General features: G+C 39.3%; 1 protein-coding gene across 4 annotated transcripts in view; it reads left to right on the forward strand.

The window, feature by feature from the left end:
- Positions 1-2,182: 2,182 nt before the first annotated feature.
- gabrg2 (gamma-aminobutyric acid type A receptor subunit gamma2) overlaps positions 2,183-12,337 on the forward strand; it is a 57,983-nt gene continuing 47,828 nt past the window's right edge. For all 4 annotated transcript variants that reach the window (XM_042430671.1, XM_042430670.1, XM_042430672.1 and 1 more), the window contains exon 1: positions 2,183-2,732. In XM_042430671.1, the coding sequence (XP_042286605.1) occupies positions 2,617-2,732 (116 nt within the window). In that variant the 5' untranslated portion in view covers positions 2,183-2,616. The remainder of the gene's footprint in view (positions 2,733-12,337) is intronic.

The following is a 12,337-nucleotide window of genomic DNA, read 5'->3' on the forward strand; positions in this document are numbered from 1 at the left end:
TGTACATACATTATTTTGAATAGTCAAGCTCAAACATCCAAATGAAGGAACAAGAAGAAAAAAACATTTTTGAATGGAGGGGGACTTTAAGGGGAGCTTACTGGTTTACTCGCCTTTGAGGAGTGCTGCATGGCTGATGAAGCATCTGTCAATTTCCTTAAGATGATTTATGCGGCGCCTCACTTACCACAAATAAACACATGATGGTGTTGCAAATAAGGCATAGCTCATTTTCCATGCATGTCACATTTAGGTGGCAACCGCTGCAATCAAATTTGATTGCCACAGTCAAATTTGAATAACTAATGTTATGAATGAATAACTAATAAAACAGGAACCAGACAATGGATGGTTATCATTCTGAGTGAATGAGTTCATAAGGCCACATGTATACTGAACAACAGTGCAACAGTTTACCAAGGCTGTAGCCTCATGGGACCACAAAAGTGAAGTACAGCATGTTCACTGCCTGTATGCCTGTGGAATAGATGTTCTGTGGGGAATTTGGACTAATGCCCCATGACAAGATGATAACTCTGTGAGCACCTGCTTGTTTCAGCTGCACCTGCCACTCTCCTCTGTGCTCCCCCCCCCCCCCCCCCCCCCCAGCATCTTTCAAGCAGGTAGGTTTTCATTTTAAATGAGATCAATTAACATTATTTGTATTTTGTATGTCATTTGACATCAACATTTTAATTGGATTGGGGCAAAAATATATAAACACTGTATGTCTACTTATCTACATTATGTTCCTTTAGTAATTTTATAACCCCCTGTGTTGATATATATGAAGCCAAATGGTTCTTTCCATCTTTAATTTAAGATAACAATATAAAATAAATGGAGCTCAAGATATCTTCAGCATATATATGCTGGGAAATAAAAACTTGGCAGATGTGAAAGTATCCTTGGGCCAGTAAAAACAGAAGACAGAACAATGCTGCTGAGGACACGTGACCTACTTTGCTACACATCACTAGCACCACATACACAGCTCTAACAAGCACCAATTTTATTCTCCATTCAAGCATGGTGTGTGTTTGTGCGTCTCTATACTGTAGACAGATAGACAGACAGACAGATAGACAGATAGATAAAAAAGTAAGAGCAAGAGAGAGAGAGAGGGAGGAGAGGGAGAGATACTGCGAAATGTAATAGCAGTATCAAAGTAATTTATGAGACTGTGTGGAACAGGCAGTTTTTTTGTATTTTAGATTATGAACGCATTCTTTTTTCTCAAACATCCCCTCAAGGAGTCCTTGGAAAGAAGTTACACCCTACCAAAGGAGCGAGCATTAGCATACTTATATAAGGATACTGAAATGGGTACTAGAGTATCTTACAAAGGACAGTGTAAACCTCAGGATACTCTCCCTGGATTGGTTTCAAAATATGTCAAAAGACCTGGAAAACCACATATATCATAGAGAAACTGTATATGCTGCCTAAATATAAATATATCTTCGTGCACGGGCTGCATTCTTACTCAATCTCATTTAGTCAAACAATCAATTAATGTATAAAGAGAATAGCTTAGGTTAACTCATCAGATTTCTGGGCTCCATTATAAGGATGACAGTACTTATTTATTTATTCCTTTTATGTTAAATCATCCAGGCCGTAAAAGACACTATTCCTCTCATTTAAGCAGCAACAAACTGACAGGAGCTGGCCTTGGTGCTGATTGGTGGTTTGTGATGCAGATGCAACTAATAGAGCTGTCCAAGGTGCTGAAACCATGACTGGACTGAGACTCATGCCTGCGGCTCATTTATAGGATTCCAAATAGATCTGCATGGCATCAAGGAACACACAGACAAACAGACACACACACACACACACACACACACACACACACACACACACACACACACACACACACTCACACTCACACTCACACGCACGCACACACGCACGCGCTCCTCATTAGTCTGTGAGGGACCCCAGAATGTCACTTTAGACCCCGGCATTGAACTGTGTTAATTACTGCATAACATTATTTGGGAGTAACTTTCACACCCCCATCAGTAGGCAATACTTGTACTGTCACCATCTTAACATAGTATCATTTCATCATATAAAGAAAAAAATATTTTTATAATAACCATCATCACGTGGTATACACCAGTGGTGTGCTCGCAGTAAAGGTAAAACCACCATTTTTTCCTGTAGCATCAAGCTAAGGCTTTTTCCCCCCTTTAGTCTATGGAGCTGTGCTTCCGCTTAGTGAAACCACGCATGTGTTGATCCGTGCTGCAGCAACGTGCATCTCTGACCCCAGTGTTAATCTGCATTCAGTCTGAGGCTCAGTGCTTCTCTCAGATGCTCGGTATTAAGAGTAGCTTATTACGGGGTCTTCGCCGTCTGTGGTAGTTTTTTAGGGCCCTGCTAGGTTGTCGACTCGGTAACAGGCACGCAAAAAAAAAAGAAACAACGAGCGACACGAAATCAAGCTTTCGGCTCGCATCGATTTTGTTTTGGCTGATTTCACTCCACCGCACGTCCGCCTCGGGTCTAGATTTGCAGACCCGCTACTGCTAACGTGCGTAATGTATCGTAGAGAGGAAACACAGTAAATAGACGGACACGTCCATCTGCAATAAAGAGGAAACGAAGATGGTGATGATGGCTCCACCAAATTTAGCCTCCAAATGCTCGGCAGCAATGGCGAAGCCTTTCCTTCCCCTGAAGCTGTTTCTCTGGGTGTTTATTGCCGTTAATCTCCCTACAAGGTAAGATATTATTGCGTGATATTTTCCTTCAAAACCGTGTTTTCTATGTCGGCTCTGCTGGGTGACATGTTTCTTATTTTACCAACACATCATTTTGCGGTGCCTCCCATCTAAATGCCAACCCAGCCCTGCTGTTCGCGGGATCCTGAACAATTAAGTAGCTGAGGGGGATCTAGATTTTGTAGAAAATCAAGGCATGTAGTGTATATATCGTCACATGTATATTGTGGATCACGTCAAAGGATGATTTTTTTTTTATCATAGCAACAGTGACACATGCATCGCATTACTGTGAGATTCCGTGTGTCATAATATACATTTTTAGAGAGAACAAAAGCGACAAACAGCTATAGACTATTTTAAATATTTCTCTGTGGACATCGGGCATTTTTGCAGATACATATTTCTATGAAGAGACGATTTGTCCGGCATCTCTTACAATCTGCCCTGCGTTAGAAATAGCACAGTGGCAGGCAGGCTAAGTTGAGTGAAGCTAAGGCTACATATAGTCTCTGCTAAGCTGTGTTCAAGGATCAAGTCTATTCTAAGAGTCAAAGCCTCATTATTGAAAGCATGTTGTTGGATGTGTCCGAACTCGAAAGGATATATGAAAGCAGATGTTTCTAATGAAGAGAACTCGAGTATGAATGAGGGTACGTTTCACCCCCACGTATTTGATATTAAGAAAAAAAAGCATTTCAAAATGGCAGGCAATCACACAGAGAATGCAAGTGTAAAGGCACAATAAGGACAAGGATAACACATATGAACTGATCCTTGTCTTGCACACACACACATAAACACACACAGACAAGCAATGGGCTGCCATTTAAGCTTCAACTGAGGTGCAGATGTGAGTTTGCTGAAAGAAGATGTTTGGTTGTCCCTGTCAAGACATTATTCCCGTGTGCTGAGATAAGAATAGTCAAGAGGAAGCGGATGGTTTGGCTCCCTGCATCGCCCTCGTCTTGTGCTGCTGGAGGGTGAAAAATGGAGGCAGATAAATCAGTCGACGTTCAATCACCGTCATGCTGATCGCAACCTCAGGGCTCCCTGCCCAGCCTCGATTGTCAGGCCTGTGTATTTCTAATTGTATGCACAAGTAGTGTTCACAGTATGCTTGAGTAAACAGTATACCTTGTGCCATTGAATTACATTTAGAATTCAGATCTACTGGCAGTTGATGGATTTTATAACTTGGGGATGAGTGATTAAAACAATTAACTAATCAAAGAAGTGAAGTGACATATGGGTGCATCTAAAATAAGCATAACATGGCTGAATGTGAGCTCTGCCATGTAAACACCTGTATAAAGATCACGTTTGTGGCTCAAAGTTTAGTTATCAACCACTGACAGCAAGATATATTTTCATTTTAAACAGATAATAAGCAAGTCTTGTGTGTTTTGTGATCATTTAAAAAACGCTATATTGTTCGGCAAGTTGCATTAGAAATAATTTGTGATTCATGTATGAGACTCTTACATAAGACATCTCTCAAGGCCTCTGGCATGCTTTCAGTAATCTATGCTACTTTGTGACTCATTGACAGTTACTATGTGTAGTGATATGTGATTGCATCACCATACATTAACCCCAGTCAGTCAGTCAATTACTGTTTCAAATCAAAGGACAGGATCCAGTTTTGGAAAATCACCCTCAAGTGACCTATAGCAGGTCGGGCATTTTGCGGAAGAAACATTGTTGCAGTTGGTTTGTTTTTAAGTTTCATCGGTTTATAATTAGGCTGCAGATGCTGGTCCAGGATCCAAGAGGAGACTTTGTGAACCAAGAAGCATGGTCATGACAGGAGGGGGTGATGTCAGAGTGAGGGAGCTCAGTATTTTTTTTTTTTTTTTTTTTTAATTACACCATGTGATGTTTACTGTTTTGCAAACTCACCTCAAGCATTTCAGGTGGCAGGGGAAATTCATTACATAATCATAATTTAGGACACACTCCAGTTTTATTTATTTGCTATTTTTTTTTGTTTTTGTTTTATAAGCTTAACTGCACTAGGACATATTTGAATTCTCATTTATAATTCATAATTCTCATTTAAAAAACAAAAACAAACCAACAAAACAAGACACACTATTAGCTTCCCCTTGTTACAAGTTCAGATTTGATCAAAGAGTTCATATTGATTCAATAAACATGATGAGATTACAGTTAATCACATTTCAAGTTTTCATTTACTCATACTAGTTTTTATCAATATTACTCAATCAAAAAGATAATTTCTCAATATTTGATCAAATTTAATGAAAATAAATAGTTTTTCTCTAATGCCTATCAATTATTAATACAGAAAGAAGTGAAAAGTCCCTTAAATAGTCCCAGGATAGTTTCTCTTAATCAGACAGGGTTTTGCGACATTACACCCTGATATTTCTCTGATAATAAGATTTTTTGTTTTAAATCAGACACTATAACTCATCATAATGATAATATAATTTCAGTGTTTAATGTGTGAAGTTCAAGCCATGTATCAATGCCAGCAATGCACAACTTCTAAGATAGCAAAAGCAACACAATGTTACATGTAGCTGTGACTTAAAAATAAAAAAAAACTTGTTTGGCTAAACAAAACGTAAAATATACTTTGCCAACATAAACACCCACACACTTAACTGCAGTTGGCATAATTGTATAAAAAACAAATAATTACAAAGTGACTAAATCTGGTTTTCACTGATGTCATCAGTGTGGCAAACATGAGACTCCTGGATCTGCAGAGCAAATAGAATTCGCTAAAATTAACTCACTAGCAAGCATGAACATAATACATGCAATAATCATCCATCCACAGTCCAATCTGTCATTTGTTGCATTCCTGTTACCCTCTAACTTGCATTAATTCTCATCTCACATGGGCAATTTTTGTACCAAATTGTAGTTTTCTTTAAAATTCCATCCCTTAAAATGGGGAACACACAGTGCATTGGACTCAGTCTTGCCCTTATACAGTATCTGCTGCTTGTCATCACTTGGAAAGAGTTGGGGCGTATGATTTTTGACAAACTGTCAGTCTGTCATGTATCGCATGATGAGTATCATATGTATGTCTCAGAATTTCTAAAATGGAGTTGATAGCATACAGATCTGTCAGTCTTTTTACGGGACAGTAGAAGATGACAGTCAAAGCTTATAGCTGCCTCTTGCTTACGATTTAAGAGAGTGTGTCATTTCCATCACCCAGGAAGTATAGAGGTCGGAGTGATTTCAAATTTCGGGGTATGGAGTTGGGAGGATTTGAATTAACCGCAGTGGTGATTACTCCCATTTGCTCACCCCTGTAGGTGTGACACAATAAACCTGAAGTAAGGCCATGGCTACTTCACAAACCATGCCTTGCAATTTTCCAAGCTAAGAGAGTTTCTTATCTAAAATCTTTTCACTCCGGCTATCCCTGCTGTCTCAGCCCTCCAACTTCTCTCTTCATCCTGAGACATTTTGTGGTTAAATATAGATCTTTTCTGGCTACCTTTAATCCAAAAAGGTTTGTGAATTTCTGTCTATTAAGGACACAAGTACACAGCAGGTGAATTACTCTGCTGATGTTTTGTTTCCCTCCCTGGTATTACATATGACCTGCTTTTACATGCATGGAATAGTTTATACAAAACTATCAGCATTAACTTAATAAGTCATTCATATTTTAGGCTGATGTTATATATGTTTGTTTATATCATCTATAGGTAAATCAGTTCAGTTGAATATGTCAGTATAACTTCACATTTAAATAGTCTCACTGATTGGATGCAGTGTTTCCCCTATAATCCCCTATAGCACCACCGCTGCTAAATTACGAGCTCTGCTGCTAAAATTTCAGACAATCATTAATATCAACGAGCAACTCATGATTTTCACTCGAACAGTCATCCTCCCTCTCTTTGTTCTTCAAAGGACATCTACGTGAAAGGTACAAGAGTAGCGTAGTTCCGTTAAGGAATAAGGCAGTGCATGTGTAGTGTGTGGGTATGTCAATCTGACAGAAAATGTACAGTACAGGCTGTTTGTCAGTTAATAAATGCTGCAGCTCCTCAAGACAAAGAAAATACTCATCTATCGGAAGGAGTTAGCCCGAAGTTAGCAACTACGCGTTAGCTTAACTTGACCAGGCTCACTTAAGGTGGACTGACTTTTAAGGTGGACCAGCAATTCTCATTTTAGTGTCAATCTCAGCCGCTGTTTAACAGAGAATGTAGAAATGTCTGGCTGATGAGTCTCTGTCTTGAGTTTTCATATGCCCCCTCCCTTCCCCCCACGCCACTCCAACGCAGTCAACCTAGGGGAAACACTGGGATGTTTAACTTGATACACGATATTGGCACCATTACATATTGGACTAATCTGCCTTATTTTACTTAACCAGTGACAGAAACAAGTCACCATGTCATGCCAGTGTTAGCCAATCTGTGATCTGGCTTAGACGGGACTGAGTGAAGCCTGTAAATAGACCGGTTCTCTCTAGGTCAGTTAAATAGATCAGGCTGACATAGTTCAGGTGATTGGTTAACAGTCTTGTATGTGAGTACCATAACACAGACAGTCTGATGAAGTAGTAGGACAATTTACATCCACTTCAAACAATTCAAGTTTATTAATTAGTATAAAGTGGGCTGTGTAAGGGTCGAGCTTGTTAAAGGAGGGTTGCAGCTACAATTTTATGTGTGAGAGGGGTTTGTTGTGTTGTTGCATAGATGCAGGATCAATTTCATGTTGAGTAATAATAAGCAGCGTTCGTTAGATTCAATTTAAAACATGCAAAGATTATAACTCAAGGGGAACTTGATGTGGATGCTAATGGTAGTCATATAGCCGTTTCCTTTGCTCATATTGCTATCATTATCCTTGTTATAGACCTCCTTATGAATAGGTAAAACTGCAGAGGAGGGGGCAGTTCGGTGCTGGTTTACATGAAACCTGAGATGGGATTTTAATTGAGATTTGTTCAATAGTAGGGACAGGTTTTCACTGCTGCGTGTAGAGCAAATGAGAGTGCTTCTTGATGGTGGCATTAAATGTGAAGGGTAGAATGTATGAAATCAGATCGTCCTCAGTAAGAGTAGCTGTGAATGCAACACTTAACTCCAGTACTCTCCATCATTACATACACAGACATGGGCATACATATGTATGAAAAACAAACACACAACCCACAATAACACACGCACACATACAGCACAACACACACTGGCGCAGGCCTCTCTGTGGACCTTCAGGTACTGAGTTAGTAGGCAAAACCTCAGATCTGCCTGCAGTGGAGAACACATGGCTCTTCCTTTGATCTACTCGTCTTTGGAGCATTTCCATATGCACAGAGATACTGTGTGAGATGAATATAGATGATAAAATTGCAGCAACCTGAAAAACATCAGAGGTTCTCGCAGCCTCCTCTGCCCTATTTATCAACTATCTATCTATTTGCCTGTCTCATCTATCTCATCATCTTATCAAATCTGTCTGTCTGTGCTGGAGACAGACAGGTATTCCCTTGATATTTTTTAGAACATTCTGTAAGACCTATTTAAAAGGGTCCACCTGAGTAATGTAATTAAGATTTAATGTTTTAGGTGCTAGCGTTATGGTGGAGATGGATGGCACTTGATAGCTTTTAGGGTAGTCTAAGGAAGAGCACTGGTCAAAACATTATTCCTCGCACCCAGCCTAGGAACATGAGAAAGCTATCAGGGCTTCTATCTTTTTGCTTTACCATGGAAACTGTTTTTTTTTTTTTCTCTCTCACCATTTCGGATTCTTTATTATTTCATCCAGAAGTCTCCTTTCCTCTTTTTGCTTCAAAGCCTTGCTGAGAGCTCACAACTTGTTCAGCGTTGCTATTTTGTGCTGTTGGCCATCTCCCTGATCTGATTCGGCGCTTACTGGAAGTATATAAGTGATCCAGAGCTGCGAGAGCTTGAGGATTTGACAGTACTGCAGAAGTTCTCCAATCCCTTCTCTCTGGTCATCTTTCTTCGTATCTATCCTATCTACCCACCGAATTTTCTATCAATTTCCTTTTCTGTCATGGCCTTGTTTCTGATGCATTCTATGCCTACACTAATCTGTATAATTTTTCAAACAGTGCATGTTTTTTTTTTTTTTATCATCTGAGGCACAGATTTGTGGAGCACCGCTCAACAACAAGTCAATTCAAAGTGCTTTACACAGGATATAAAGAGGCATTAAGAAAGAGAGATAAAAAACAAGGTAATATTACTGTAAAGGACACATATAAACACATGAAAAGATTACAATAAAATAGAAGGTAAGAAAAAGCTAAAATTCAATAAAACAGATTCAACAGCGTAATGACATAAATAGCATCATAATATTGCAGTGCAGTGCGAGATATATAATAAAAGGAAAAGTTTTAAGCCTTGATTTAAAAGAACTGAGAGTTGAAGCAGACCTGAATTCTTGTGGGAGTTTGCTCCAAATATGTGAGATACTTAGTTCATAAAACTCGAACATTGCTCCTCCATGTTTAGTCAAGAAATCCTTTCTTTTGTGCCATTTTGTATCATTCCATAACTTTGGAATTCCTTAGACATTTGTATGACTCCTGCTACAGTTCTTGATGTACATTTTATAATAAAACTCAGTATTAGACACCTCAAATGTTAGAGTTCAGGCAGAGTTTAATTGGAGCCTTAGTAAGTATTTTTGGAATATTGTTATTTCTTCACAAAACATAAAAGATTATGTTTGTTTTTACATTCTTTGATGTTGCTTACCACTGAAATGTGCCTTTTTGAGTTCTCTTTTCACTCACAGAATGTATGTAGAAGGCAGACCCAGGCACTGACTGTGTAATGAAATGCTGCCTTAGTAAATCACACACTAATTACACACAGATTGCGCTAGCACAAATCGAATGAAAAGGTGCAGTGCAAATTTGCCCTGTGCATTTATGCATTTACATACAAGCTTTTCTGTCTACACTTCTCTCTCTGCCAAGCACATAGGTATCTTAGCCTTGCCCACTGGCAGTACAAACTTCCTTTTCATTGCAGATATCATTCTGTAGTGCTAAGTCAGTCTCTTTTCATAGTCCTATTTCATGGTAGCATATTGTTGTCAGTAGTCAATGGAGATCACACACCTCTATTCAGGTCCCAAACCTGAAAAAGATCTATTGCAACAAAGCATTATCTTCCAGACATATAATTTACCAAGATCATAACTGTCTGTGGGAGAGCAGGAAAAACATTTACTGTTCTCTTGTGGTGGTGTCTACGGTCAGAGGCTCTTGAGACATCATTACCCTTCCAGTTTGAGACATCTGAGGTTAGGAAGTAAACTCAGGAAAATTGGCTTGTCTTCTCCAGGTCTCACAGAGGCTTGGTAGCCCTCAAAACCCACTTTACGAAATGACAAACAAGTCTGCCGTCAAGTACAGTACCTCGACTTTCTTCAAATTTATTCATTATTTTTGTAGAGTCACTGAGTTGAAAATCTAAGGAGAGCTTTAGCTGTTATTCAACATGGACTCGTGGAGGTCATTATTCAAACCCTAGGCCATCTGACAGCAAGAGTATATGCGATTCTTGTATTTGCTTTAACATCTTTGAGTGTCATGTAGGTGGGGTTGGGAGTGTGGAAAAATTGGACAAAAAAGATAAAATCAAGATAACTATTCTCTACATCGTTCAAGCGTCCATTTTTACAATATATAAGACATTATCACATGAAAGAAGTTACTTTGATTCAATAACTTGTCAATTTTGTCAAATTCCAACCTTTACTGAGTGAAAATGGTCTAAAATTGCCATCTCACTTTGACAACTGGCAGAGTGACTATTTTTGAACTATTATTGAAATTCATTTACTTGACATCAGTGCTAACATCAGCTGTTTGAACCAGGAGGACAAAGTTAATGACAATAGCAAATGCGTAGGTGATAGTACTCAGTAATCAACTGGTATAAGAAAAAAAATCCAATATTAAATTATCTTCTTTAAATCATCTAACAACACATCATTTCCATCAGCCAGAAGCTGTATATTGTCTTTGATGAGGACATATGTATGAGGCTTGTGCCATTTTCAGGTCATGACTCATTTGTGCTTTGGTAATTTTTGCATCTTGTACAAGTTTTCTATAACACCAGAAAGACTGAGAACCAAGAATACCAAGATCAGAAGGAAATGAGTTCAGCCCTTTCATCTCATTTTCAAATCAAAAATCAGATAGGACATAGTTTGTACAATGTCTTATCTGATTAATCTTGACATACTGGTGGGTTCTTCACCAAAACGTGATGCCCTAAAAGGCCCTAGATGTGGATTAAGTTCAAAATATCTGACAAGAATATCAGTCTATATCAAACTAAAGAGGCATGTTTGAAGGGACACATTTTTTGCAATTTACAATCAATGCACAAGATCACATTGCTGCAAGGGTTCAGGCATTTCTCAGTGGAAAAAATGTATGTTGTAAACTGGTACATATGTTGGAGACAACAGGACATCCAGTCAGGCTTTGCAGGACAGTAGACCAAATGTAAATATTTGATTAATGACAACTTTGCATGGTGTTTAAGTGCTGTGCTGAATGTGTGGCTAATTTAATTCTCTTGTGAACCTGCTCAAATTAGTACGTCATACTGTAAATCATACATAATGTATTTCACTCTTTTCTGTAACTCATATTAGCATTTTTCATTGATGCAACTATTTTGTTTCATGAGAAGTAATAGAAACAAACATGTTTAATCAATATCTGGAGGAGGTGGCAGGCCTGTCGCAGTGGTGCCAGGCCAACCACCTCTCCCTGAACGTTGAGCTGATGGTGGACTATAATAAATAATGCCAGGAAATGACAGAGGTCTTACACCCCACTGCAAATCAGCGGGACTCCAGTGGAGAAGGTGAGCAGCTTTAAGTACCTCAGTGTGCAAATTACCGAGGACTTAACATGGACTACACATATTGAAACTGTGACAGCAAAGGCAAGACAGCGCCTGTATCACCTCAGACAGCTGAGGAAATTCAAGGTCTCACACAAAGTCCTGCTAGCCTTCTACTCTGCTGCAGTGCAGAGCATCCTGACGGGGAGCCTAACCGCCTGGTACGGGAACAGCTCCTCTCAGGACAGGATGGCTCCGCAGAGGATTGTGCGATCGGCTGAGCACAGTACGGGTACTGCGCTCCCCTTCCTAATGAGCCTATGCAACAGGAGGTGTGTAAGCGGAGCTGGAAGGACAGTAAAGGACCCCCACCACCCCAGCAATGGACTGTTTGTGTGGCTGTGATCAGACAAACGCCTGAACAGCCACAAATCACATACTGAGACGGAGGAAGTGTTTCTTCCCACAGGCTATCAGAGCCATGAACAATGAACAGTAAACTCCTGAAGGACAATATACCCAAGGACATTCACCTATGCATATTATACTATACACTACTGCCATTTACACACTGTTGCCATCTTATCTGCACTGTTTACTTCATAACCTTCACTATTTTGTATATTTTGCTTACAACTGCTATTTAAAAGCTGTTGTTTCTTTATCTATCTATATATATATATATTATTTTTTTATTGTTGGCTCTTGCATTCATTGTGTGCTGCCTGGGAGTCTGACGCAACAGCA

This window comes from Thunnus maccoyii, chromosome 13 (genome assembly GCF_910596095.1).
Source record: "Thunnus maccoyii chromosome 13, fThuMac1.1, whole genome shotgun sequence".
Lineage (NCBI taxonomy): Eukaryota > Metazoa > Chordata > Actinopteri > Scombriformes > Scombridae > Thunnus > Thunnus maccoyii.